Source organism: Cygnus atratus, chromosome 5 (assembly GCF_013377495.2).
Source record: "Cygnus atratus isolate AKBS03 ecotype Queensland, Australia chromosome 5, CAtr_DNAZoo_HiC_assembly, whole genome shotgun sequence".
NCBI classification, from domain to species: Eukaryota; Metazoa; Chordata; class Aves; order Anseriformes; family Anatidae; genus Cygnus; species Cygnus atratus.
In genome coordinates, this window is record NC_066366.1 from 31,947,850 (window position 1) to 31,972,114 (window position 24,265).

At 49.9% G+C, this 24,265-nt stretch overlaps 1 protein-coding gene across 5 annotated transcripts in view; it reads right to left on the bottom strand.

Moving 5' to 3' along the window:
• Positions 1-12,612, bottom strand: part of MAPKBP1 (mitogen-activated protein kinase binding protein 1) — a 96,809-nt gene extending 84,197 nt beyond the window's left edge. For 3 of the 5 annotated variants that reach the window (XM_035539797.2, XM_050711092.1, XM_050711091.1), the window contains exons 1-2: positions 12,284-12,464; positions 11,577-11,919 (exon numbers count right to left, since the gene is read on the bottom strand). In XM_035539797.2, the coding sequence (XP_035395690.1) occupies positions 11,577-11,693 (117 nt within the window). In that variant the 5' untranslated portion in view covers positions 11,694-11,919; positions 12,284-12,464. Of the gene's footprint in view, positions 1-11,576; positions 11,920-12,283; positions 12,465-12,505 lie in introns of those variants that run through there. The other 2 variants (XM_050711093.1, XM_035539798.2) reach the window with 1 other exon arrangement.
• Positions 12,613-24,265: the final 11,653 nt, after the last annotated feature.

The following is a 24,265-nucleotide window of genomic DNA, read 5'->3' on the forward strand; positions in this document are numbered from 1 at the left end:
TGTAAGAATGCAACTGGTGATTCTGACTTTAAAAAACAAAACAAAACTTTGCAGCACAGCAGAATGGACTGAATGTAGAGAGTTGTTTGCAGAGCACTACACCCTGAAATCATACCCACGTCCACAATCTTGCTTCTCTTCTTCTGTATCAGTTGTTTTATGAACTTTACTTCTAGCTGCAAACCTTGCTTCTCTTATCTCCTTAGACCATCACAGGCTTGATATCTACAATAAAGCACTTAAAAGACAGCATTATGGAAGGATCAGTTTACAAATTAGCCGAAGACAAACAAGCACTTACACTTTAAAGATGGAATTAACACCAGCCATGAGCAAAGACTAAAACCCGCTGCTCAGGGCTTATCAGCACTTTCTGCTATTTCTATAGAGGTCACTTCCTACATTTCTTTTGGGTGAGATAAAAATCTATTACTGACAGAAAACACCGCAGATAGCGGCACAGGCAGCCCCGCTGATGGAGCAAAGACTTCCACCAACCGATTTTGCACAAAGAACCAGGCAAGTACTTCGAAAGTGCAGAAGTTGTTTCACTTACAAGTGCTGCCTGGGAAAAGTCCCAAGCACACTTCACAAGGTTCAAAAGACGACAGCAGCATCCTGGGGCACCTGTGAAAGTGACATCACTTCAACACGCTGTCCCCTACAACATGTCACACAACACAATGACCGGGGCAAACAGAAGCCCTACGTGTGCCCAGACCAGTTCTCCAACAGCAAGAGAAGGGAAATGTCTGCCAGAAAGAGTTAAAGAAAACTCAGCACCAGTTTCGGAGTCACAAGAACGCAAGAGACTGTCACAGAACAACCCTGTGGCCCTGAGGGATCAGGTCACCACACACCAAAGCCTAAGGGATTTCTGACATGCAACCCACCACAAGAGAGAAGAGCTGGGCAGCCACCAAGGAGGAGCCCAGTGCTTCAGACCCAAGTTTCTCATGCTTCATGCTCTTCCCTGAAGCCTAGCCTCGTGACATTTTCTTGTTGCTTCCAGCCTCCTTCCCCATTTTCTTCAGCTGAGATGGAGCAAAGGGAACTCCTCTCGAGCCAGCTCTAGGGAAGGGAAGCCCTGGTGCTACCCCTTTCTCCTATTTATACCAACAACATTACTGCCACAGTTCAAATACATTTTATATATAGCTCTGTGGCTTATTTCCAGGCAGAAGTAACTCAATGCTGGTGTACATGTGTTTAGAGCACAGCAATTGGAAAGAATGTCCCATAAACGCTGTCAGCTTGGCTGTTCCACTGTGCCCAGAACAGACTCTACCAGGGCAGAAACACAAGCCGCGTTAGGAAAATAAGAATAAGAATAACAATAATAATAATAATTAGAAAACCAAAAAATTTATCTAGCAAGAAAGTAGGTGAGCCCCTTGCCAACTCACAGCACTGACAGACTCCCACCGCAGCCCCAGCAGATGTATAGCTGTAAGTTAATAGCCTGCTCGTACCACAGCGGGATGCCGTGTCTGCCTGCCAAGGGACCACGCAGAGGTGACCCGGGTGTGTGACAGCGCAAGGGCAGACACGCAGCGCACAGAGCATCTGCCAGCGTCCCCCTGCATTTTAATGTAACCTTAGAAACTAGCGGGCTGCACCACAGTCAGCTCGGCACAGCTCTACGTGCAAACCCTGCTCGGACTGGAAATATCTATAGTGCTGGTGTGTTTTAATGAACCCGAATTGAGCCCAACACCCACAGCCTGGAGCACGGAAGGCACGGACTCCAGCTGGAAAGGGGTGCCAGCGGCACGCAGGCGAGGGAGACGCCCGCTACAAGCCAAGGGGACACAGATCCCGGTGCTAAGCCCTGCTCTTACCTGGCCCCTGGGTGGCCAAGGCCCGGGCAGCAGCCCACAGGGAGCCCTCCTGAACATGTCAGGTCAGCATCTTATGTGGAACTGGCTAGGTAGAAACGATGAAAACGGTTCCACATTTGGGGGATGATGGTGGGGGTACCAAAGAAAAACGGAATAGCACAGAATGTCTCCGGTTAACTGCCCACTTGGGAATGGGGGGAAAAAAAAACAGTGTCTGCTCCAAACTTCACAGGACTTGTTAGAAGCATAGCCAGGGAATATGGATTAGCAAAGCGCAGCTGAGATGGTCAAAACAACATCATAAAGACAACTGCATGATATACATATAAGGCATGCAGACATCTCATGTGCATGAGATGAATCATACACAGACGCTGATCTCGCCACCAGCCACAGAGGTGCTTATCTCCCCATCCCTTGGGTGAAGTAGAACTACTCACACTCGTACTACCTCACACACAATTAAGCACATGCATTTTTTAAACCTTCAAGGTCATTGCCACTGTAAAAACATTATACAAAGTTGTGCAAGACTTTGTGTACATTACAGCTGTAACACAATATCAGTGCCACTCTTTAAAGGGGGGTCAGTTACTGTACTAACAGGCACATTAAGTAAAGTACCATACGCTCAACCCAAAGAGAGTATGTTCTTCCTATTAAACACATACACGTAGCAAAATAGAAACACATTCGTACTGTCATCCAACCAGGCCCCGGCATTTAAATATCCCCTACAACGCAAAATCCTGCTTGGCAGCTGTTTACAGTACTTTCTTTTCTGGGGATCTGAGGAAAGGCATCCAAATGAAATTGCACCAGAGAGCAGGAGGGCAGGACTCGGGACAGAACCCAGGCAGACAGACCTAGAAGTAAATCCCTCTGCCAGCGGGGTGGCCGCATCCCAAAGACAGCATTCCTCTCGCTCCCCAGCGAGGGAAATCACCCACATTTTGTAACGGATTTCGTTTCTAAGCCCTTCCTCCTGCCCGAACTGCTTCTTCAGCTTATGCTGATCAGTGATGATTTACAGCTCTGCCATCGCCTCAGCATGAGAACTCCCCAACTCAGAATAACCCCACACGCTACACAAACATGCTTTGGGCCCACAGCTCCCGTCCCCACAACCCGGGGCAGGAACTGCAGCTCCTCTCTGCCTGCAGACTTCCAGGATTGTTTATACAGCCTCCTCCCCTCCTCAGCAAGGGCTGCCGGCTAAGGCGGGCCGGGTTGCTCCTCCCAGTACAACAAGCCCTAAGTGCCAGAAAAAACTACCAGCAGAAAGAAAAGAGTTTCTGTTGCTTGCCAACAAACCTCTAGGCGGTAGGTGATGAGTATTCCCAATTGTTTTAAACCTCTGGAAAGTCCTGGCAGCAAAATTAAATGCTTTATCACAACAAGCACTCTTCTCTTCCCAGTGGAACATCCCAGGGCTCTCTGCAGACAGCAGCATTTCATCACTCCTGGTTACCTTAGGAATTCCCCAGGTTTCAGGCGCCTCGTAAAACCCTTTTATTTCGCAAAAGAAGAGGCAAGTTTTCCTAAAATGACAAAGACGGTTCATTGCCCTTGGCAGAGATGCAGAGCTGGAAGCTGCCCAGTACACCTCACGCAACCACATCCCCTGCCCCAGAGGACGGTGTTATCACCCAGGGCAACCTGGTGCTGCCTTCTGGCCTTGATGTTCAGCCTGAAACCTGGCTCACCGGGGCTGCACGCACGAACACCAAGGACCACTCTGTGCGACACCGGCTGTGAGCACGTTACGTTTGCCTAGCCCAGGGGCTCGGCTTGCCGGCTGTTCCCCCAGATGCTGTGTTTAAGGGACGCGGCGCGGGCCCACCGCAGGGCGCCGCCGGGCAGGGGCCGCACCGGGGCGCGCCAAAACCCGCGCTGGGGGCGGGGCCAGGCCGGCGGGGCCCCGCCCTCCCCCGACGCGGATTGGCCGGGCGGCGTCTCCACGGCGACGGGAGGCGCCCGGCCCCGCCCCCTTGGCGGGAGCTGCCCCGGCCGTGCCGCGGGGCTGGGGCCGGACCGGGGCTGGGGCCGCCTCTGCCCGCTTCGGCCGCACGGGCACGGCGGTGAGGGCCCGGGTGAGAACCGGCACCCCTAGAGCCAGGCTCCTGCACGCACGCCTTCCCCCTCGGCCCTATTCAACGCTCCTGCAGCCCCAGCATCCGGGCTGCAGCGGAGATGCTGTGACTCTACCGCCACACACCCCACACTGAGCTGCTTTCCTCCAGGGAAAGGAGGCTCTGGATGCCCGACGGGGGAAGCTCAGCCTAGCTATGCAAAACGGCTGGGAGAAGCAGAAAGGAAAGGAACATCGCCGTGAGAGCCGCACCTGTAAGGAAGGAATGCCACTTTTCAAATTCCACCGGGGCAGAAATCTCATAGCAGTTACCTCGTATTAGCCTTCTCGACCCACTGTGAACTTTAATGCTGTATTTTGGAGGACGAGCAGGACTGGCTTTTATTGCTACTGGCTTGGAAACACTTAATATACCAGTGGTTCATAGCCTTTTCTATAGTACTATTTCCAATCAGTAACTAACAACAGTCCTGATCTCCTGGGACATCAGCAAAATTACAAGGCTTACTGGGGTTTCCACAGCTTTAATTCAGATGGCTCTTAATCTGCTTGAGCCTGTTGGAAAGCCATCGTCACCAGAGCTACTGAAATCATTAGTGACAACAGAATCAAATCAGCATTTACAGCAGCGTGGTTTGGGGACTTTTAAGCAAATAATCCTAAATGAACACACGGTCCTCAAATGGGAGAAGTGAGAAACATCCTTGGTAATCTGCAAGGGGCTGGGCTTTGCGGCTAAGTCTAAGATTTGGCCTCAGAGGATCAGGATTCAATTTCTAGTTCTGCTTCAGACTTCCTGTGGGAGTTTGGAGCCACGTCTGTGTAGGAAAAGCACGTTCCCTACCCCACTTCCCACCTTTTTTTCCTTTTTTTTTTTTTCCTTTAAAGCTCCTTTGGACTGGGTCTACTTCATCACATCTGTCCAACGCTGACTGAAGCAAGATAAAGATGGGATGCTGCTACAGTCTACAGTCATACAAACACAGCCAGTGACCCACCTTTGCACTAATATTTCTGAATACAGATCACACAGCACAGATCAGCGGTTACAACAGCCGCAGGACTCAGACGTATTTTCCTTGCACAGCAAGTGGACACGCTCAGGACAAGGCTAAACAGCGCTGTGGTGAAAGGAAATGACTTGCAGTAGCCATCCTTCGGTGGGCACAGCCTCAGCAGAGGCGCAGGGTTTCAGGCGCAGGGAGCAGCCCACGTGTGGAGCTGGAATCCCGAGATTCCAGAGATGCCCTGCTGTACCTGCACACGAGTCCTCAGAAGCTTCCACCTGTGCGGAAGAGGCAGGTACATCAGACAGAAGGAGAAGCCTCAAGTGTCTGATGCCAGGTTTGGCACTAGATAATTATTCAGACCTTAGTTGGGATCACTCAGTGCTAATATGAGGGCTCCGCTCCTGCTAAGCGCCGTCTGAGTGCCATGTAAGCACCACTCCCTGCCCCAAACATCAAGACAAGACACTTGTACCGAAAGCCAAAGACTACCTACCGCACGGTATTTGCTTTCAGCCTCATGGATAAAACCATACCAAGGCTAAGCACCTCTCCCTAAGACCTGATCAACAGGATGCCCTACCTGCTCGGCTCTGCACGGCCACCAAAATGCTGAACACCAGTTTCCCAGCTGGAAATGGAGGTGGTGCCCTGCTGTTGCTTTCCACCAAACAAAGGAGGGTGACAAAAATATACATTTATGTCATTTGTGTCTGTGTCGTTTTACAGGCATCTGTAGACCCTTGATGAGACAGAAGCAGATAGTGCTCCAACCTGCCCTGGCTCCCAACCAACATGTCAACTGTTTTTCCCTGAAACACACCAAGCAATACGCCACAGATAGCAGAACACACCACCACGCACAGGCAGCAAAACAGACGGTACGTGTCGGAGGAGGTCTCTTTCCCCTGTGTCTGTGGATGCCTTTCCTCACCACGGTGAAGCGCCCCACGGTGATGAACAGCCCCGAGCAGCAAGCAGCAAACCCACCACCTGCAGCACTGCTGCCCAGCCCGGAGCTCTGCCACCTTACTGCCCTGGCCGGGTCTTGGGCAAACACAAAGTGCCTCACTGCCCGCTGCAGCACAACAGCTCACAAGCAAAAGGGGGTTGTCAATCTGTATGTGCACGGCTTATCCAGCACAGCAGGGACAGAATAAAACTTGCTTACTGGTCTCTGCAGCCAGGTTAGGTTTCTAAGTCCCACGTGCCTTCACAGAATACCCCGCTCGTCTGAAGGAGAGGAAGAACGACATGCAATTCAAGACCTCTGAAGCTCCGAAACCATACAGCACGTGACCGCCCAGGGGAAGCAATAGCCACGTAAACCCTCTCAGCAAGTGACCTGATTTGTGTTACTTACGCTAGCTGCACCCCAGCTGTCAGCAAACCATCGCTCCCACCCCGCTGTGTGGGGGGCTTCCTGCTGTCCCTCATGGTAAAGGCAGCATGCTATTTAGGGGTGGCCAGAAGGGTGAGATCTTTCCAGCAACCTTGTCTCAAGTCTGGCAGAAAGGGTCACAGTGGTTCATGATACAATTGCAGGCTATAAAATCAAACACGTTGAGTTGCTAGAAGCTTTTATATCCATCCCCTTGAACCAGAAGCAATTGGTGCTGCAGCCCAGGAGCAGAAAAGCTTTGGTTTTGACAGGCCTTGTGGCTATAAGCCACATTTAACACTCACAGCAGGCTCCAATCCAGGCCAGGAGACCTAGCCAGATCACCCTGTAATTGCAGGACAAGGCGTAACGTGAACAGAGCAATGAGTGGAGTGAGAAAAACCTGTGCGTGTAACTGTTAGGCAAACACAGGGCCATCTTGAGCACCGTGTATTTGAGGGTGAAGTAGAAGGGACCAGAGCAGTGCAGTAGGAAAGGCCTCGGCCCGGGCACTATGACACACTCATTGTTTCACTGACACCATCCACAGATACGGACATGCCACTGACATGCAGGCCTGGCTGTGGAGAGCCTAATCAGCCTTTGTCCTCTGCTTTAAGAGACACCGTCATAAGCCTGACCAGGGACAAACACGAAATCCCTTCCGTCTCCAGACAGCAGCCCCTACGCTGTTGGGTGTGTTTAGACCGAGCGGTGCAGAGCTGTGTGAGATCCCCAGCTATGAGCTGGGGCCAAGCAACACTCACAGATACCGAAGCAGAGCAGGCACAGCAGCAGCAGGCCTGACCTGGGCTGGAAGTGTCCTCTCAGCTGTGCCACTGGCTGCAGCGGTCTCCGAGGAAGCCAGCAGGCTATGCTGCTGCGGGACCATGTTGTTCCCAAAGACTTACAAAGAACTGTGCCCCGCAACAAGTCTCAGCTGCACCTTAAAACAATTTAATAAGAGGTGATGATTTTTGAAGCACACGTATCTCTGAATCAGACTTGTGTGTGTCTTGGTTCTGTTCCAGTTGAGGTTCAGCAACTCTCAGCTGATCTACTTAGGACCAGCAGCATCTGAAGTGATTCACGTTGGAAGCTCTAATATTTTCACACCAAAAGGACTGCGTACTGAAGGCAGGCAGCTACACGCAGGCCAGAAGTATCACTCCACTCCGCTGCATCCAGCACGGCTTGCGGTCCTAGCCAAGCCCCGCAGCTTCTCAGGGGACTAAGGAGCTGGAGAACCGGGCTGGGAATGGGCTCTCAAGCTTCCACAGAACTGCTTTCCTCATAAATTGTGCCCATGCCCATCCTGCTCAGGGAGGCACACGTTTGGGCCAACCACTCCTCCCCAGAGGACAGGAAGCCCCGTCCCATCAGGAACAACAGAGGGCTCGTTTTCTGAACAAAAACTCTAAAAAGGTTTTGCAGAGCCACCCGGTCCAACCCAGCACCATGCAGCAGCAACAAGCATTCGTTCCAGCTGCACATGTTTGCACGATGTCTGACGAGGGGGAGACCAGAATACACCAGCCCCTGTGCTGAACGGCGTCCTGCTGGGGAACGTCAGGTTTTAGTCAAGGCGCTGTTGTGAACTGGCAACTTGAAATGTTTCTAGCTCAGAAAAAACAGCAGAGATCAAAGAAACAAGCTGCAAATTCCAAGTGCGTTTCTGACGCTCTGGCTTACGCTTTTAAGGAGAAGTCTGTATGCAGATTTTGTAGCGATTTGTTTCTACAGTGACATTGTGGATCTGGTTTACTGAGGAACACACACACACACACAAAAGATGCTTATACTTACAGGAGTAGAGCTTAACAATATGAATATTCCCTGCAGGAGCTTTACCTGCTCAGGTACATTACTTGTATAAGCAGAGAGAGATTTCTGGTGCCGAGGTGCAGGGTGCAAACAGCAAGCAGAGCATTTCAGCAACAGGAGATGGCTGAGGCTTGTCGTGCTTCCCTGCTGTCCAGTGTCTTGCATGCAGCACGATGAATGCAGCTTCAAAGGCACTCAATTCCCAGTTTTTAACTCTGTCTCCCTACTGGAATCACAAGCATGGCGACCAGATGCATAGCTGGGTTTCTGGTAGGGCTAGTAATCCTCTAGAAATTGAACGCAGGCCAACCAACTTATCTGAGGAAATTTTAGCTTCCAGCCTCCACACTGACATGTTGCAATCCTGACAATCAACAGGCCTAGAGGTAAGTCCCTCTACTCTAAGTCTGTATTAGTTTGGCACAAAATGGGAGTGTTTTTGTGGAGAGGATACAAAAAGTGGATAACCACATCAGAAAACCAGAAAAAATATATATTCTAAACACAGAGCTAGTCAAACAGCAACAAAAATCAAGACTCCCACAAAACAGAAGTTGTTTTCAAAAAGCAGCAGCAAAACCAAACACTACATCCAATTTGTCAACAAGCTTTACTTAAAGAGCTCCTGTTCCTTCCCTTTATATATTTATTTATTAAAACATCCGTGGTTGTGTGATCTCCTGTAGAGATCTCCTTGGGGGAAGCATGGTAGAACCCTGCATTAATTATAGGCAAGGAGTAAGTCCTAATAAAAGTCACAAAACAAGTTCCCTCTTACAGCTCCCAAGTCACACATGGCATGTCCTGCGCAGCCCTCACGCTCCCTATCTGTGCTTACCCACGCTCCCCCTTCCAGGGGGGAGCACAAACAGGTCTCTGCATAGCCAGCCTCCCACAGCCTGCCCCTTGCAGCCCAGCAGCTGCTTCACTGGAAGGAGCCAATTTCCACAGAGCTGCTCGTCAGCAGGACAAACTGCCCGAGGGGTCTGTCCCTGACTGCTGAGACTGCCTGTCACGCCTCACGCAGCCCAAGGGCTCCTCAGGAAAGAGCAGGGACACTTACCACACGTCGGGGAATAAAAAAAGAAAAAAATAATAATTACAGCTTAGAAAAGTCAAGGTAGTGCCACTGAGGGTGCTTGTCCATCTTAAACTGAGTAGCTGGTTGCAAAAACAGCCTGACAGACTCAGAGGAACCACAGAGCTGTAGAGAGCTTGCTCTTCACCTACATCCGTGTGCATGAAGCACTTATCACCTTTCACATGTTAATCGAAGGCAACAGTCCTGCTCCATCCTAGCCCTAAGTTCACAGACCATTCCGCATTTCCAGGTTCACCCAATTCATGTGACTGAAGCCACATGCACCTCTCAGAGCAGGCACTTCTCAAAAAGTCCAAGAGCCAAAAACGCCTGGAAAAGCCCTTCCTGCAGGTCAGCAGAGATCCCTCAGGAGTAGTGTGTGTGATGCTCAGATTTCAGTCCCCAGGATTTACACTTGTGCTAAATAGCAGACTCAGAGGATCTATTTCCTGCTATTTTAGAAAAGGAGAGCTGCTGCTCACCTTGGAAGGCTGAAGAACACACACACAGCAGAGGAAACATCTCCACGGGTTTCAAACAGGGGAAGCTGTTCTGTTGGATCTTTGGTAAAGGGCCTGCTCCTGTTTGCCTTGTGCACCCCAGCTGTCCCACTGAAGGCAGGCTGTAAGTCATCTGAGAGAAATTCAGAGCAGACTGGTTTGGAAAACCACCACCAGCCCCTAACTCCTCATCACAGCAAATTGCTTCTACCAGCGAGTTTCTCTGTGTCTCACTGATTAACTGCTCTCACTAATAAGATACACAAAAGCCAGCCCTCAAACCCTAATTTGATGGTGTGGAAAGAATCCATGATGTCCCCAGGGGATCAGGCAGCCCCGACTGCACACCGGGAAACAGCACAAGGGATACAATGGAGCTCTCCTAAAAGGCACATGGGAAGGTTAAAACGACACAGGTACCAGGAAAGACCTGGTGTTTACAGCAGCAGGTCCTGGTTGTGAAACAGAGCAGGCAGAACTCAGCCTTTTTTCACAGGGCCAGAATCCAACGCCCACCCCCACCATACCTGGTGGCACAGGTGGCCCTGTGCTGTTTTGTCAGGTCTCTGTGGAACGCAGGTCAGCAAGAGACACACAGCATGTGTCCCTGGCAGTACCCAGGCTGCACTAAGCGCAGTACCTGCACGCACACGCACGTGCAGAGGTCACGCACAAGCGCCAAGGACTCTCCTCGAGACAACTCTGAGGAAGCAAAGCAGATTTTTCTCTTTCATGACAAGAGAGGAGCATTGTGTTCCTTGGTACACAAGAGCCATCCCAGGGAACCTCCGACTTGAACCAGAGCTTCCAGAGCAAGACTTCATGCTGGAACAGGCCATTTAAATAAAGAGCCATTTATTCCCCCTGCAGTTTTACACACGTTCCTCACTGCAGCACTACTGTTTTGAGACAAACGAACGCACTTTGCATTCATGGATTACAGGCATTTCTTATTTATTACTGAGTCTTCACAAGGGGGGAGGGACTAACCTCGCTATTTACGGAGCCGGAGTTATGCAGACGCTGAGAGATTTGCCCAGGGTTACAAGTGAATCAGTGGCAGGGAAAGAACCAGGTGCCCTGACTCAGAGGCGCCTGCTCTCAGCACAAGGCAATGCCACACAGCTCCTCTTCTCCCTGCAGCTGGGGAGAAGTCAGCCTCCTCTCCTCATGACACCAGCCAATTCCCAGTGAGTGACTGTCTGTCAGGAATCCTCTGCAGCACCGAGAGGAACGAGGAATTTTTCAGGTTGAACCAACTACACCCAGACAAGGCATCTCCTAGAGAAGAGAGAGCTCAGTCTGAAGCACACAGAGAAGGGAAGATGGAGGAAAGCTCATGCAGGACTGTGGAATGCAACCCCTGCCTGAATGGCCACCTCAGAGACACAAATCACATTTTCCACCTTTCAGACCATCCCACCCTTCCCCAGGTGCTCACAGAGCACTCCCCCGTGGGGCCGACAGCCATCGCTTACACGGAAAAACAGGTCTTTGTGGATCATTAGTTGCCTGTAACACTGGGTAGCAGTTGGAAATGTGGAGGAAAAAGGAGCATTATGTTCCTCCTGTCAGTCATCCATAACATCTCCATATGCCAGAATGAACAAAACCCCAAAAGCTTTCCAATACAGTATCTTCAGATTGAGTACCTCCAGTCACAGACACCACAAGCAGAGTGCCTTTTGAAAGAGAGACCCTGGCTTTTGCAAGAATTTGCAGCACAGTAAGGATCTCAACTAAAAGACAATTCTGTGGTCACACCAGGCCTCCCAAAGCACTATTTTCGGTACAGATGGGACCACAGGCAACAAAGTCGAGGCATTCTGGCAGCACCACACCGCACTCACCTTACTGCCGATATCTTCACGCTTGTTCCCAGGCTTGCTTCTTCTCAGCTTAATGGAAGGGGAGCGAAGCAGGTTTTTGATCCGACTTGTTATTGTAGACCCTTCAACCGACATCATCTCCAGGTATCAGGAGGGTATTACACCCCGTGCAAACCGTGCCTGGGGAACGAGCCCAGGTTTGAGGCAGAAATACCAAGGTGCTCAGCTTTGCTCACGCTTGTTCACACATCTCTCAGGGATTCTGCTCGGGGACTCCACTCCTGTTACACTGCAAAGCTATCCACAGAGGCTGGCAGGCTTTCCTTTTGCAGATTCCAGAGGATCAAATCAGCAGTAATCTAAACTGAAAGATGCACCCAGGGGTCAGTAAAACATTCGCAATAATTTTTTAAGCTTCACTATTTACGAGAAACGCCAAATGCAAGATTTAATAATAAAGATGGATGCAGCGTTATTTATTCTCAGAGGCGTCCATACAAGCGATCCTTCTTTCTACTACCATTTAGCAGCTCTAAATCAATTCAGATCAGATCTAGAAACCTGATCTTCCTACGCTTCAGCATCAGCTCTTACAACCACAAAAATTAACGGGGTCCGTCCAGCCCCTTGTGCCTGTCCCGGAGCCGGGCTCTGCAGCCCGGAAAGCACAACGCGGCGCTCGATGCTTACAGCCCGGAGCCGCGGCACAACCACGAGGGAGTTTTTACCTCCCACGGACCGAGCTCCGCTCCGAGGACACGCAGGCAGAAGGGGCGACACCCGGCGGGGCAGGCAGGGCACGTTCCGCAGCCCCACCGCCCGGAGAGAGCGCGGCCAGGGGCTGCCGCTGCCGCCCGCCACCGCGGGGCTCCGGCCGGACGCTGCCCCTCGGCAGGGGGGGTGCCGCGGGGGCCGCCCCGGCCCCGCTCCCGGCCCCCAGCCTCCCCTACCTGCCGCCCAGCCGCCGCTCTGCCGGCGACCGCGGCGCCCCGCAGCGCCTGCCCATGCGGCCTCCCCCGAGGAGGGGCCGCCCGGCGGGCCGCCCCCGCGGCCGGGCGGGGCGGGGGCCGTTCCCTCAGCGGCGGCGGCGGCGAAGGGGCGGCCCCGCGGCGCCGGGCCTCAGGCAGCAGCGGGGGGCGGCCGCCCCCGGGAGCCCAGCGCCGCCCGGCCGCGCTACGGCGCCTCGCGCGGGTCAAGCGGCGGCGGCGGCGGAGCTGGGGGCGCGCGCCCCTGGCGGAGGGCTGGCGCGGCGCGAGGGCGGCCGTTGGCGGGCGCGAGGGCGGCCGTTGGCGGGCGCGGGAAGCTCGCGCCGCCCCCTCACGGGCGCCGTGAGGCGGCGGCGGGCGAGGCCGGGTGGGGGGGGTTCGGCAAGTGCTGTCCGAGGGGGTGTTGAGCTCTGGGGGAGTTTAGGGACTGGTCTGGAGGAGGGGAAGGAAAGTGGTGTTTCTGAGGGTCCGCCCTGTGAAAAAAAACCTGCTGGCACCCCCTTCTTTAGCACAGTCATGGGTTGGAAAAGACCCTCAAGATCACCGAGTCCGGCTTCCATCTTACACTGCCAAGTCCCTCACTAATGCACCACATCCACGAGTCTCCTAAACACCTTCAGGGATGGCAGCTGCCATTCTCAGTCCGTCCTCAGAACGCCCTGCGGGCTTCTTGCTGCTTGCTCCACAATTGCTCCCCAGTTTCCCCTGTGATGACCATCCCATCTTCCACAACTGACTCAAACCCAGAGTATGTGCGGCAACTGGGGATGACTGTGCCAAAAACACAGCCCGTGAAAATCTTCAGTGTTCAGAAAGTTCAGACACAGCTTTACCATGGCAGTCAATCCACACAGGCCGTGGTCTTGCCCTTAGTGGTGACCACAATGGCCAGCACACTGCCAGTGTCACAACTTGTGACTATGTGACCCCGCACTGCCTGTATTTCAAGATAAGGTTGTTTTCCATTCAAAGAGGGATTCTGAGCAGCCAGGATTACGATCTTAAGGCTTGGCTGGTCAGAAACCTGTATATATTGAAGGAAACACCTAGAGGCATAACACAGGACATCTTTCCAGTCTCTATGAGCTCCTGTCATGCCATAGTAACCTGCAAGAAGAGTGTTTAAAATGTTGGTTTCTAACCTTCATTAATCTTTAGCCTTCATACATAGGTGCCCTAGAGAAATCCACACCTGTTGCTATGAGTCAAAAAGCAGCGTGGTTCCAGGCTTTCAGAAATATACCACATTTTTTTAAATTTACAATTAAATTGCAAGTCAGCAGTGTCACAATTATTTCTTTAAATAAAAGTAATTGAAGTCTGTGGGAGATAGGAACAAAAGTATCTTAGCTTCCACACCCAAACATGGTCTGCAGCCCAAGAAGAGGCACATAAGAGGATTCTTTCAGAAAATGTGGGTGTTGTCCATTCCTACCTATTGCCACTTTGCTGGAAAGCAGTGCCCTGTTTCAAAGGGTGAGTAGGGATTTATGAAGGAAAACAGAGCTGCTGGGAAAAGAAAAAAAAAAAAAAGAAAGAAAAAAAGTAAAATCCCTCTTCTATAAAGATTTAGCGGGTGCTTAGTTTTATCCAGACTGGGATCAGTTCTAGTGAGCAGAACCACTCATGCTGGATGTGGAGTTAAAAACACGCACCAGCCTGTACACCACTGGGACCTGACACTGCACAGGGGGGAGAAAGCAGTTGACAGTTCTTAAATTTCTGCTGTTCAACAGTAAAACATCAGAGTCATCACATTTGTGAGAAACATGCATACATTTGGGAATGAACTGAGGGATGTCTTTGAAAACAGGGGACAGCTGAGATGTCTGCTTGGGAGACGCTGTTTTAATGCAGCTAGCGTTGTTCTGTTGAAAGCTGAGTGCAGCATAATGTGATTTGTGATTACAATTCTTTGTGTCTGTGAAGTGACTGAGGAGACAGACTATGTCTGAAACATCACTGGACTTTGAAATTCACTGAAAAGGAACTGGGACAGGCAACTGATGCTTCTGATTTTCTGAGTAAAACTTACCCCCTTTGTAATTATTAGGTAAAACGGGATGAAATGTCACATAGTTCCTTCAGTTCATCTCAAAGAGAAAGGTCTTACCAATGATTTTAAAGAAACTTTTTCTATATTTTTATTAATATAAACACTTGGTTTTTTGTTTTGTTTTGTTTTGTTTGGGGTGTTTTCTTTTTTTTTGGGGGGGGGGGGGGGAGGATTGATCCTATTATTACAAAGGGAAAACAAGCAGGAATCACCAGCTTCCTCTAAGCATTGTAATACGAGTCCTATTCCACACTTATTTCATCATTAGAAGGGCCTGATTTTCCAATTCTATCACATTTACAAAAGATTAGTGCAAAACCCATGTACTGACTCTACAACTATGACAGTGTTAGCTTGGGTGAAACTGGAGTAGGAGATGCTAACCTGCTTGGCTTCAGTTCTCCCTGTCACTTTATCATCCAGGAAATACCAAATAACTCAAAATGGAAAGAAAAAAACTTCTACTTTCTGTAGGGCCCACTCCCAGGGTCAGAACCTTGACTGAGATCAGTTGATGATAAGTGGAGGCAGCAGGATTTTCAGCTTCACTCTAAGGTCATGAGTTCTTCCCTTCCAGAAGAGCCAATCTACCATGAATAAATTATATAATTTGCCTTTGGCATTTACTCTTCAGTGATGCTCTTAAAGTAGTCTTCTGAGGTGTGCCATAAATAATGAGAGAGACCAGATGCCTCGTAAATGAAATGCCCTATTTTTAAGCACTAGGTAATTAGCTATCTGGAAACGTTTTCCTCTGTTGCAGAAATCCTCTGTGTTTTCTAAGAAACAACATCCTGCAAATAATCCCATAAGCCTTCTGTAGGGCTCAAAGCAAAATGAACATTTTCTAAGTGACTTTAGTCAGAATGATTTTCCTACTCAAAAATGCCTTGATAAAAAGGCATGTAAAAGAAGATGTGAAGCAACAGAGCAGAAGTACTCCACGAGCCCTCTTGCCGTTAAAACCTTTCCTTGAACTTGTTCCCTGAGCTCTTCCCACCACCAGCAGTCAGGTAGGGAACGTGAGCTGACTCTCCAGCTGACCCTGCTGACGTGATGAGGACACTCATGGTCCCACCACCAGCTCTGCTGAGCACTGCGTGAGCTCTGCATAACAGGGGCAGCAAGGTGCCGCGTGCCTCCGAGCCCCCGCTGCATCGCTACCACACTGCAGCCGTGACCCAGTGTGGCTGCCTGATCAGCTTGCTTTTCCCTTTTTTTTAAACTGATTTCTTTCTCAGAGAAACAGACCTGAGACAGCAGTTCATATTTTTTAGATTCCAACAGACAAGCCTGTTACTAGAGGGAGCTCCAAATTGGAAGTCGTGGCAGGTGGCATGAGGAACTGAAGCCTGTTTGGAGACCAGGTGTCTTAGTCAAAGATTGGCATCATACCAATGCAAATGCATGGCTTCCAAACAGCACAGAGCAGGGGCTGAGCTTGCTCACGTGTGTCTGCTAAAATTGTGTGGACAGATTTTGCTCCACACCGTCACTGCCACTATCCTGAGCAGCTTTCAGGCTGGTTTAGCAAAGGCCAAGTGAAGAGCAGAGAACATATTTTGTCCCCCAAATTTTGAAACACTTGGCAGGATGAGCTTTCAGTCTTCTGTAAGAGCTGTTGACCCTTCCACCTCCACGGGACCATGGTGCTGGTTTCCAGTTAGGCTATTGTCTACCATTTTAGCCTCACATGATGTTGATTCTGCAGGGTCATAAAATCTTTTTCCACCTGCTGACTTATTAGAACAGCAAACAGCAGGCACTCAGGTGGGGAGGGAGGGTGAAGGAGGGAAGGTAAACAGCTTAGGTCTACTCCAGAATAGAAATAGATACATAAGAAAATAGGTAAGGGGCAAAAGAGGAAAAGCAGCTACTGTGTTGTTTATAGAAGATATTTTAGATATGATTTTCCTCCAGCTAGGAAAAAGACTGCAAACTTAATAATCATTTCATTACTAGCCTCTTACTCAGCAATGAGTTTGCCCTGACAAAGCACACAAGATCCTTCACAGGAAATACACAAGCCTTCTAAACTCAATGTATGGTGTGTCAGGTGGTGAACTCCACCAGAGTTACTTGCTTTTGTTGACTTGTTCTCCCCCAGTGATCTTTGTCCCTTCCTCTCCTTTATTGTCACAGCTAAAAGGGACGAGCAAAATGAGTTTCTGGAAGTTATTTGCAACCCAGTCTTGGGTCTTTTAGTCAGGGTCCTGGTGCCTGACTTGAAATGTTTAGTTTCCAACCAGCAGCTACACAGGATCTAGGGAAGCTAGGGGAGTAAGAACAAAATGTGTTGTATGGAAAGCCCAAGCAAAGATAGGAAGATATTGCTGAGAAAAGGCTCGTTACACCAAGGATGGGTAATTACCATAGTGAAATTAAAGGTGCACAGATGTATTTGTAAATCCCAAGTACAGCTAAGCCATTTTTTTTTTCCAAATTAGAAAAATGTGATCTAAATTGGAGGAAAATATTACGAATCCATTTAAATTTTAACTCAGGCGAACAAGCCCCCTTATGTCTCATTCCTGTATTTTAAGGGATCAGCTATACCCATGTCCTCATTTAAAAATGCTCTTAACGTAATTAGCGAAGCGTATACATGTGTCTGTTCAGCTGTCGAGCCAGGGCTGTGCATCTGCCCTGTGCTGACTCACCTGGTGGCTGAGGCACGCATGCATCCGGTGTGTAGCAAGCTTTGGAGCTTGCTGTGAAGTAATAAATGTGATAGAAAACAGCCTGGGCCAGGTGAGTGGAGGCTGGAGGAATGGCCGCAGGACCTCAGCAGCATGTGCTCTGAGCCATCCTTGTGAGAGCATCGCTGCTGTGGGGAATGCAGTGCCGTAGCTGCTGGCTGGGAACATGTGCTTCTTGCTGTCTTCATGGGGGCTGTTAGAGGGGAAATACAGCAGGTATTCCTTCCCAGACAGCCTGGATACTCTCTGGGTCCTGTGAAGTCCCCACCATCACAGCCTTGGCTGCTGAGATGGCCCGTAACATGCTTCTGAGGCTAATCCACAGGGTCTTCCTTAAGCTTAGCTCTAACAGAGTCTGGTTCCATTCACACACAGGGCCGAATCGTTTGTCAGTCTCAAAAGCTCACGGTGAAACTGCAGTCTTGCCTGAACTCTGTTTTACAGAGGGATTAGCTAGGACCTTAGGGTTGGGCGGAGACAAAACCAGCCACGTACAGATAAAAGAGGGGTCTCTCTCGTTGCCAGCCAGGCACCCAGGGCTGGAAGGCACACAGAGATGGGACGTTGGATACAGAGCTCCTGACATGCAAGGGGCACCCAGAGCTGAAAACCACATTATAGGAAAGCATTTGACTGAGCTGGTGGATGCCAAGTCTTTGTTCCCTTTTGTAGGAGTTATATTTTTGTTCCATTGTTCTCCTTAATTACTGCTCCCTGGAAATGTGAAGCACAGGATTAATTTACCATTGAACTCCTTGAGGAATAATAACAGCTTCCCTTAGGGCAGTTACCTTATACCCTTCCCAGTTTGGGACCCCAAAATACTTCGCAGCAGAGCTGCCAACACCTACACACTTCATCCTGTCAGCAGTGGGTTTCAGGGTGTTCGTGGGAGGTAGCCCAGAACAACCACGCCTCACAAGCACCTTGGAAGCACTCACAAGGGCTCCCTGAGCAGAGACTGAAAGCTGCTGCCTTTCTGCTGTAAGGGCCTGTTTCCTGGAGGAAGGTTGGGTCTGGTTAGGTTGTGTTGAGTCAGGTGAGGTAAGAGCCATCCCGACAGTTACAGGCACAGAATGGGATCGTGGGACAGGTTTTCCTGCGCGTGTCCAAACACAGATCAGGACACGATCGTCATTCGCTTGTCCTCCCCCCGGCAGGATAAGCAGAGCGTACAAACTACACCATTTTCACTCCAGGGTTGTTCTGCAGGAGGGAAAAAAAAAAAAAAAAGTGCTACTATTTTCCAGGTCTGCCCCAAGTCTCAGAGGTCCTGCAGCTTCCTGAGGGTTGAACACCACTTGGGAAGGAGGCCCCTGCATGGCTTGGCCATCACCTCCCTGAGTGTTCCTGCACACGGGGGCCAGCTCTGCACAGCTCCGCGGGTGGCATGCAGCGTGCCCGCTGGGACCTGAAAGGAGAGAACGTGCAAACCCCTCCTGTGCTGAGCTGCGCGCCCCCACCGCCTGCCGCCCAGCGGTATGTAGGTCACCGGTGGCATCATCTGCCCCTGAGCCCCGTCTGCTCCTGCTTTACCACTTTGTTCACAATTAGCCTGCATTTTTGTAATTGACCTAAATAAGCCTGTTTGTTTCATTATCCTTCATCCCATGCTTTGTATTTCCAGAGAGCAGTAATTAAGGGGAACAATGCGCTGCAAATATCTTCTGCAAGTCCGCAGTAGATGGTGCCCTGGCTGGAGATAGTTTTGCTCTCGGTGATGCTCAGGAAGCTGACAGTGCAGACCAAAACTCAGCCAGCATTGGGCTTTGCCCTGAGAAGAAGGCAGCGCAAAAGATCTTAGAGACTGAATGTGCTGTGCAGCTGCCTGGCCTCCACAGATGCTTTTTACTGTTACCTACCATTGGCAAAATTAAGGAACTACAGCAGAACTGTAAGCAAACAAGCATAAATGAAAATCCGTCTGATGATAAGAGATATCAAAGCATTATATTGCAAGCTGCAAAACCCACCTGCTTGTATCAGTTTTCCACACCTGCTCGTTATGTCTCCTACAGCCACACTTGGCACATCGGTGATGTTCTGAATTTCCTCTCACGACATGCCCATGTCCTCCCTGTTAGATGCTTTTTTTTATTACTATTTTTTCACAAACGGGCTGTCGGGTCCAGCTAAGCTGCTGCTCTGCCAGCAGATGCAGTAGGACACAGGCACCTCTCCCCTTTGCATGTTCCTCCTGGGCAGGCTTTGGCACCACAGAAAAAGCATGACGTGGGTGCATTTGGTATCCAAACAAATGACACTGGATCTCCTTGAGTTTTTCCAGACCTGTTGCCAGCCCAGCCCTACCTAGAAGTCAGTGGCTTGTGCCAATCCCTTCGCCCGTGCTGGGCTCCCTGAAATCCTCACTCTGAGGACCTCAGTAGGCATCTGAGGCAAAGCACAAATGTCCCGGAGGAGGCTGTGGCCAGAAAGCAGCGAGCAGGCACGGTGGCAGGCTCAAAAAGAGCCGTGACACTTGGCTGTGAATCTGGGCTTTCCAATAAGCGTAAATGTGGACCCAATTCCAGTTGCATTTCCTTGGGAAGCAGGGCAACAAATTACCGTAAACTCCTCTTAAAATCCTGCTCAGTTCACCCTCTGACTCCTTGACACAGACTTTGAGAGCCTGGTTCCCCCCTTCCTCTGTAACATACCTGGCTGGCAGAATTCACCATGCAGAATGAAATTTGACCTTTCCACTACCCATGGCAACGATAATTCAGTTAAACATGACAAACCTTGGACAGCAGTTGCCCTCGGGACACGGTATACTAAATATGAGACAAGCTGAAGGGTGAAACACAAAACTCATGAAACAATCCTGTCAAAAGAGAGTTGGCAAGGGGGTGCCCTTCAGAACAAGGACACGCACGCACGCATGCTCTCCCCCTTCCTTAGGACAGTACACTTTGTATAGGTGACAACAAATAGGAAGGACCGGGATTAATGGCAGCATTTGCGTACTTGTGAGGCTATCTGAAGAGAAGTCAAGCGCACATTTTACTGGTTTGTATGGATGTGCTTGTGCCCCCAAACCTCGGGGTCTTCAGGTCCTGGATGGAGAAAGTCCTAAGCAACACAGCATGGTCTCACGGCTGCCTGGCCCTCAGCTGGTGGCCTGCACATCTCCAGAGGTCCCGTTCTACCTGAATTTTTCTGTGGGAACCTCTGGGTACCTGCAATTGGGTGTACAGATAAGGCAGCTAACGAAATTGCCATGACAACAAACTGGGTTTATGCTGGATGTTGCAGCTTCCTGCAAGGAGGAGAGTGCATGCAGTCTTGAGAGAAATGTTCACAGAGCAGGATTAATAAAACCAGACTCATTTGAGCTTTGCTTTCAACCTGATGAAAAAATTAATGGGCTTGTTACACTGTTTATTTCTGCTTGTTTCATTTTTTATTTTTTTTAAGATAAAAGAAAGAAAATTATATGCAATCTTGCAAAAAGAAGATAATTGCATCCTCCCCCTTGGGTAGACAGCCAAAATGGCTCCAGCTAATGCTCCCAGCTCGGGGGAAGGCGGCCACTCCACAGCCGGCACCGACGGCACACGGCCCATTGCAGCCAGCCCCGCGCTGTAAAACCTCTTCCTTAAATACTCGCCCTGTCATCCTCCTAAGTAAAAACACATGAGGCAAAATTCACCAACGCTTTGGGGCCTGATGGCTGCACCGGCACCTCCCGGCTCGGGCTGTGCTGTCCCTGCTGCTCGTGGTGTGCCCGGTGCCTGCCGCCCAGCCAGAGCCAGGACTGGGACCCCCGGGACCCGCCTTGGCCAGGAACAGCTCCTGGCTCGAGGCCCTCTTCATAGGTCACTGACGCGCTGGCTTTTCCCTTTGGCGGCCGTGCTTCTCTTTCTCGCCCTATGAAAATCAAGTTTTCTTCCAAACATGAATGTGCCCCTTGTAAGCCGATCTGCAATATAATTATTTTCTCCCTTGCTCAGCAAAGTTTGCGAAACTGGACATTTTCCTTGTCAAAGCCAGACAATGAGGCCTTGTCTATGCTGGAGCACGGTAGTAAACAATTCCCACTGAGGCTGCCACCAGTTCAGCTCGCCCAATGGGAGCCGTTTATTGGAATTTCTTCCTGGAGACTGAGCCTCCTGGTTCAGCTGAGTGCCCCATATGTCAGAGCCACAAAACTTCTGTGGGGTGCGATTCTGCAGGAAGACTTTTTGCGGTTTTGTGTTGTTTCTTTTTATTGCCATGGACATCCAAAAGCTGAGGAAGCAATTTTAAAGCTCTGCAAAGCAGTCACAAGCTGAAAGTCTGCTTGCCTCATTTGTTAAAACCAAAGGCTAGAAGTGAAATTGCCAGAAGAAGAATAGGCATTAATCATCACTTGTTGCAAAAGATTCACTGGCACCTCCTTTTTCCCCTCACGCTTTTGCAGCCTGTCACCTGAATGCAAGTTGTAACAAGAGCCCATCAGATCTACATCAAAAAAAAGAGAAGTACAAAGAAAACCAGAGCAGGAAAAGCCTATCTGTCGTGCTATCCACCTTGTACCTGGAAAAGCTCACGGATGTTTGGCCCTGCTGCTCTCACAGGGCTGAACTCGCCCAACATGGCTCCCAAAGGGATGCGAATGGTTCATCGGATCGTGTTTTACCTCGGCTCCATAACCTTGCTTTCTCGGAAGCACAGCATCATGTCAGCTAACACATTTTCAAAGCTCGGCACTGCCAGTGCCTGAAGGCTTGGGCAGGGACTGATGAAGCTTCCTGATGGATGGAGAGCTGTGCCCCCGTGTGGAGAAGGCCACGGGCTTTCCTGGCTGGGCACTGCACAGCTCCGTCTGTGCCAAGCAACGAGCGGCTTCTTCCTGTGGGAGGACTTGTCTTTAGCTGCTGTTTACCCAAATAACCCCACGCTTTGTTTGGTACCAAAAGAAACCAGATGGCTGGTCACCGTCCTTTCATTTTTCCTTCAGGAGGAAAGCAATTCGGTGAGGAATGCCACGATCCCTAGAATCATCCCTGCCACAAGGAGATCCACGGCTGCAAAGGTGAGCCCAAAAATGAGGTCCAGGGCAGGCACAACAGGGCAGGGGCTGGAGCAGGCTGCAATTCTGGCTCGTGGGAAGTAGCTGGCAGGATGTGGGAGCAGGGCTCCCTCACCTCACAAGCCAGGCTACGTGGAGGAATTTGCTTCTGGTTTTGAGCGAGTTGGCTCAAGTCAGGAGGAGCACCTGCCTCTGGGGATGGGAAGACCTCCTGCAGCTCCTATGAGGGGCCAGGTGCTGTGGCAGCCATACTGCCCTGATCTCCTCCAACACAGCCTCCCCCTTGTCTGGTCACTGCTGTCTTGAGAACACCCATCAAGCTGCTATGGTCCTGCTGATGGGCCTCCTGCTAATCCCAACAGTCAAATGCTACAAATTAAACAAGTCTCGATCATCTTTTCGTGATGGCCTTCTGCCATCACAAAAAGCCTGGGTCCCCCAAGGGCTGAAAACTCACTGAGCTATTCCAGAAGCCAGCGAGCTTTCATCACCCCCACCTATCCTCCCATCTAGTTTTTATTGTAGACTGGATCTGGAACAATTTAAAGGCAAACTCTGGCCCTTCTTTATTAAACTAAGAGGTGTTTTTGTGTGTGTGGATTTTTATTTATTTATTTTTACATTTTTCCAGCAACAGCTACACACGACAGGATCCCAGATTCCACTCCTCACCCCTGCCTGCTTCTCCTGAGCACCTTCACCACCACACAAGGTATTTCAAGGTCCTTCAGCACCTCAAGGCTGTGAAGTTGTTTATACCTTTCCAGCACTCAGGAGCCTCAACTGACTGGAGCCCGGTGCTAACTCAAGCCTGGCAGACCCATGCCACGCAGACCTTCCCCCAAACCTTTGTGATCATGAAGAGCTATGCACTGGTGTTGCATGTGCTGCGGTTTGCAACCAGCAAGGATTTCGCCAGAGAGAAGCTGCTCAGGAAAAGCAGAGGAGCCAGGCAAGTTTCTTTATACAGCTGCTGCCTAAGGAGTTTATCGAAACGGAAAACCACTAAATATGGTGCACAGCTCACGTTTGTGCTGCATCTTTTTTTAGCTGCTATTTAGTTGCCTGGTTTCAGCCCACAAGGCATGGCGAGCTGCGCTGCTTGCAAGGGGCAGCACCCCTCCGTGTTGGACGGGGGAACTACACGGGCCCGAGGCCAGTGGAAAGACAGGAGCCCTGCAGTGCTACATCCTCAGCCCCACCGCCCTGAAAGTCAAAAACCACCTAGAAAAGCCTGACAGGAACATCTCCCTTCTCCTCCTCTTGGAGCTGGCCCCAGCAGGGTAACACAGTTGAGGAGCCCTCAATACACTGCAATGCAAAGAAACCCAGCACCCATCATCACGGGACACTCCTGTTAAGTTCTTTCCATTGCAAACACGATGGGATAAATCTTATGCTTACTTTCCTTTCTATTCCAAAAAATAACCCTACCCCCTTCCAGAAAAAAGGAGCCATAGAAAGATCTTGGTGAAGACATATATATATACATAAACATATAACCAGTGTGTGTGTGTGTATATATATATATATATATATATAGACTATGTATAAATATATATAGTATATATATATACCATTTATATAGTATATATATGAATATATATAGTGTACATATACACTATAACAACATTTTTTAAAATTAATTTTCCCATGAGATCTGTTCATCTTTAAAAATAAAAAAAAATCTGCGTCACCTTTTCCCCAGTCCATCATGTACCCTCAAGCGTAATTGTTCGCTTCATTGTATTTTGCATTTTCTCAGGTCTGTAAGTCAAACTTGCTCCTCTGTAGAAGTTAAATATATATATATATTTATTTTAAAAAGAACATGGATCAAGCATGTTATCTCCCATTTAACAGAATTTGGAAGTTAAGCAATAGCAGCGATAGGTGCTGATTTGTAGCAGGCATTTCATCTATTTCTTCTAAAAGATCTCCTCTGATACTTCACT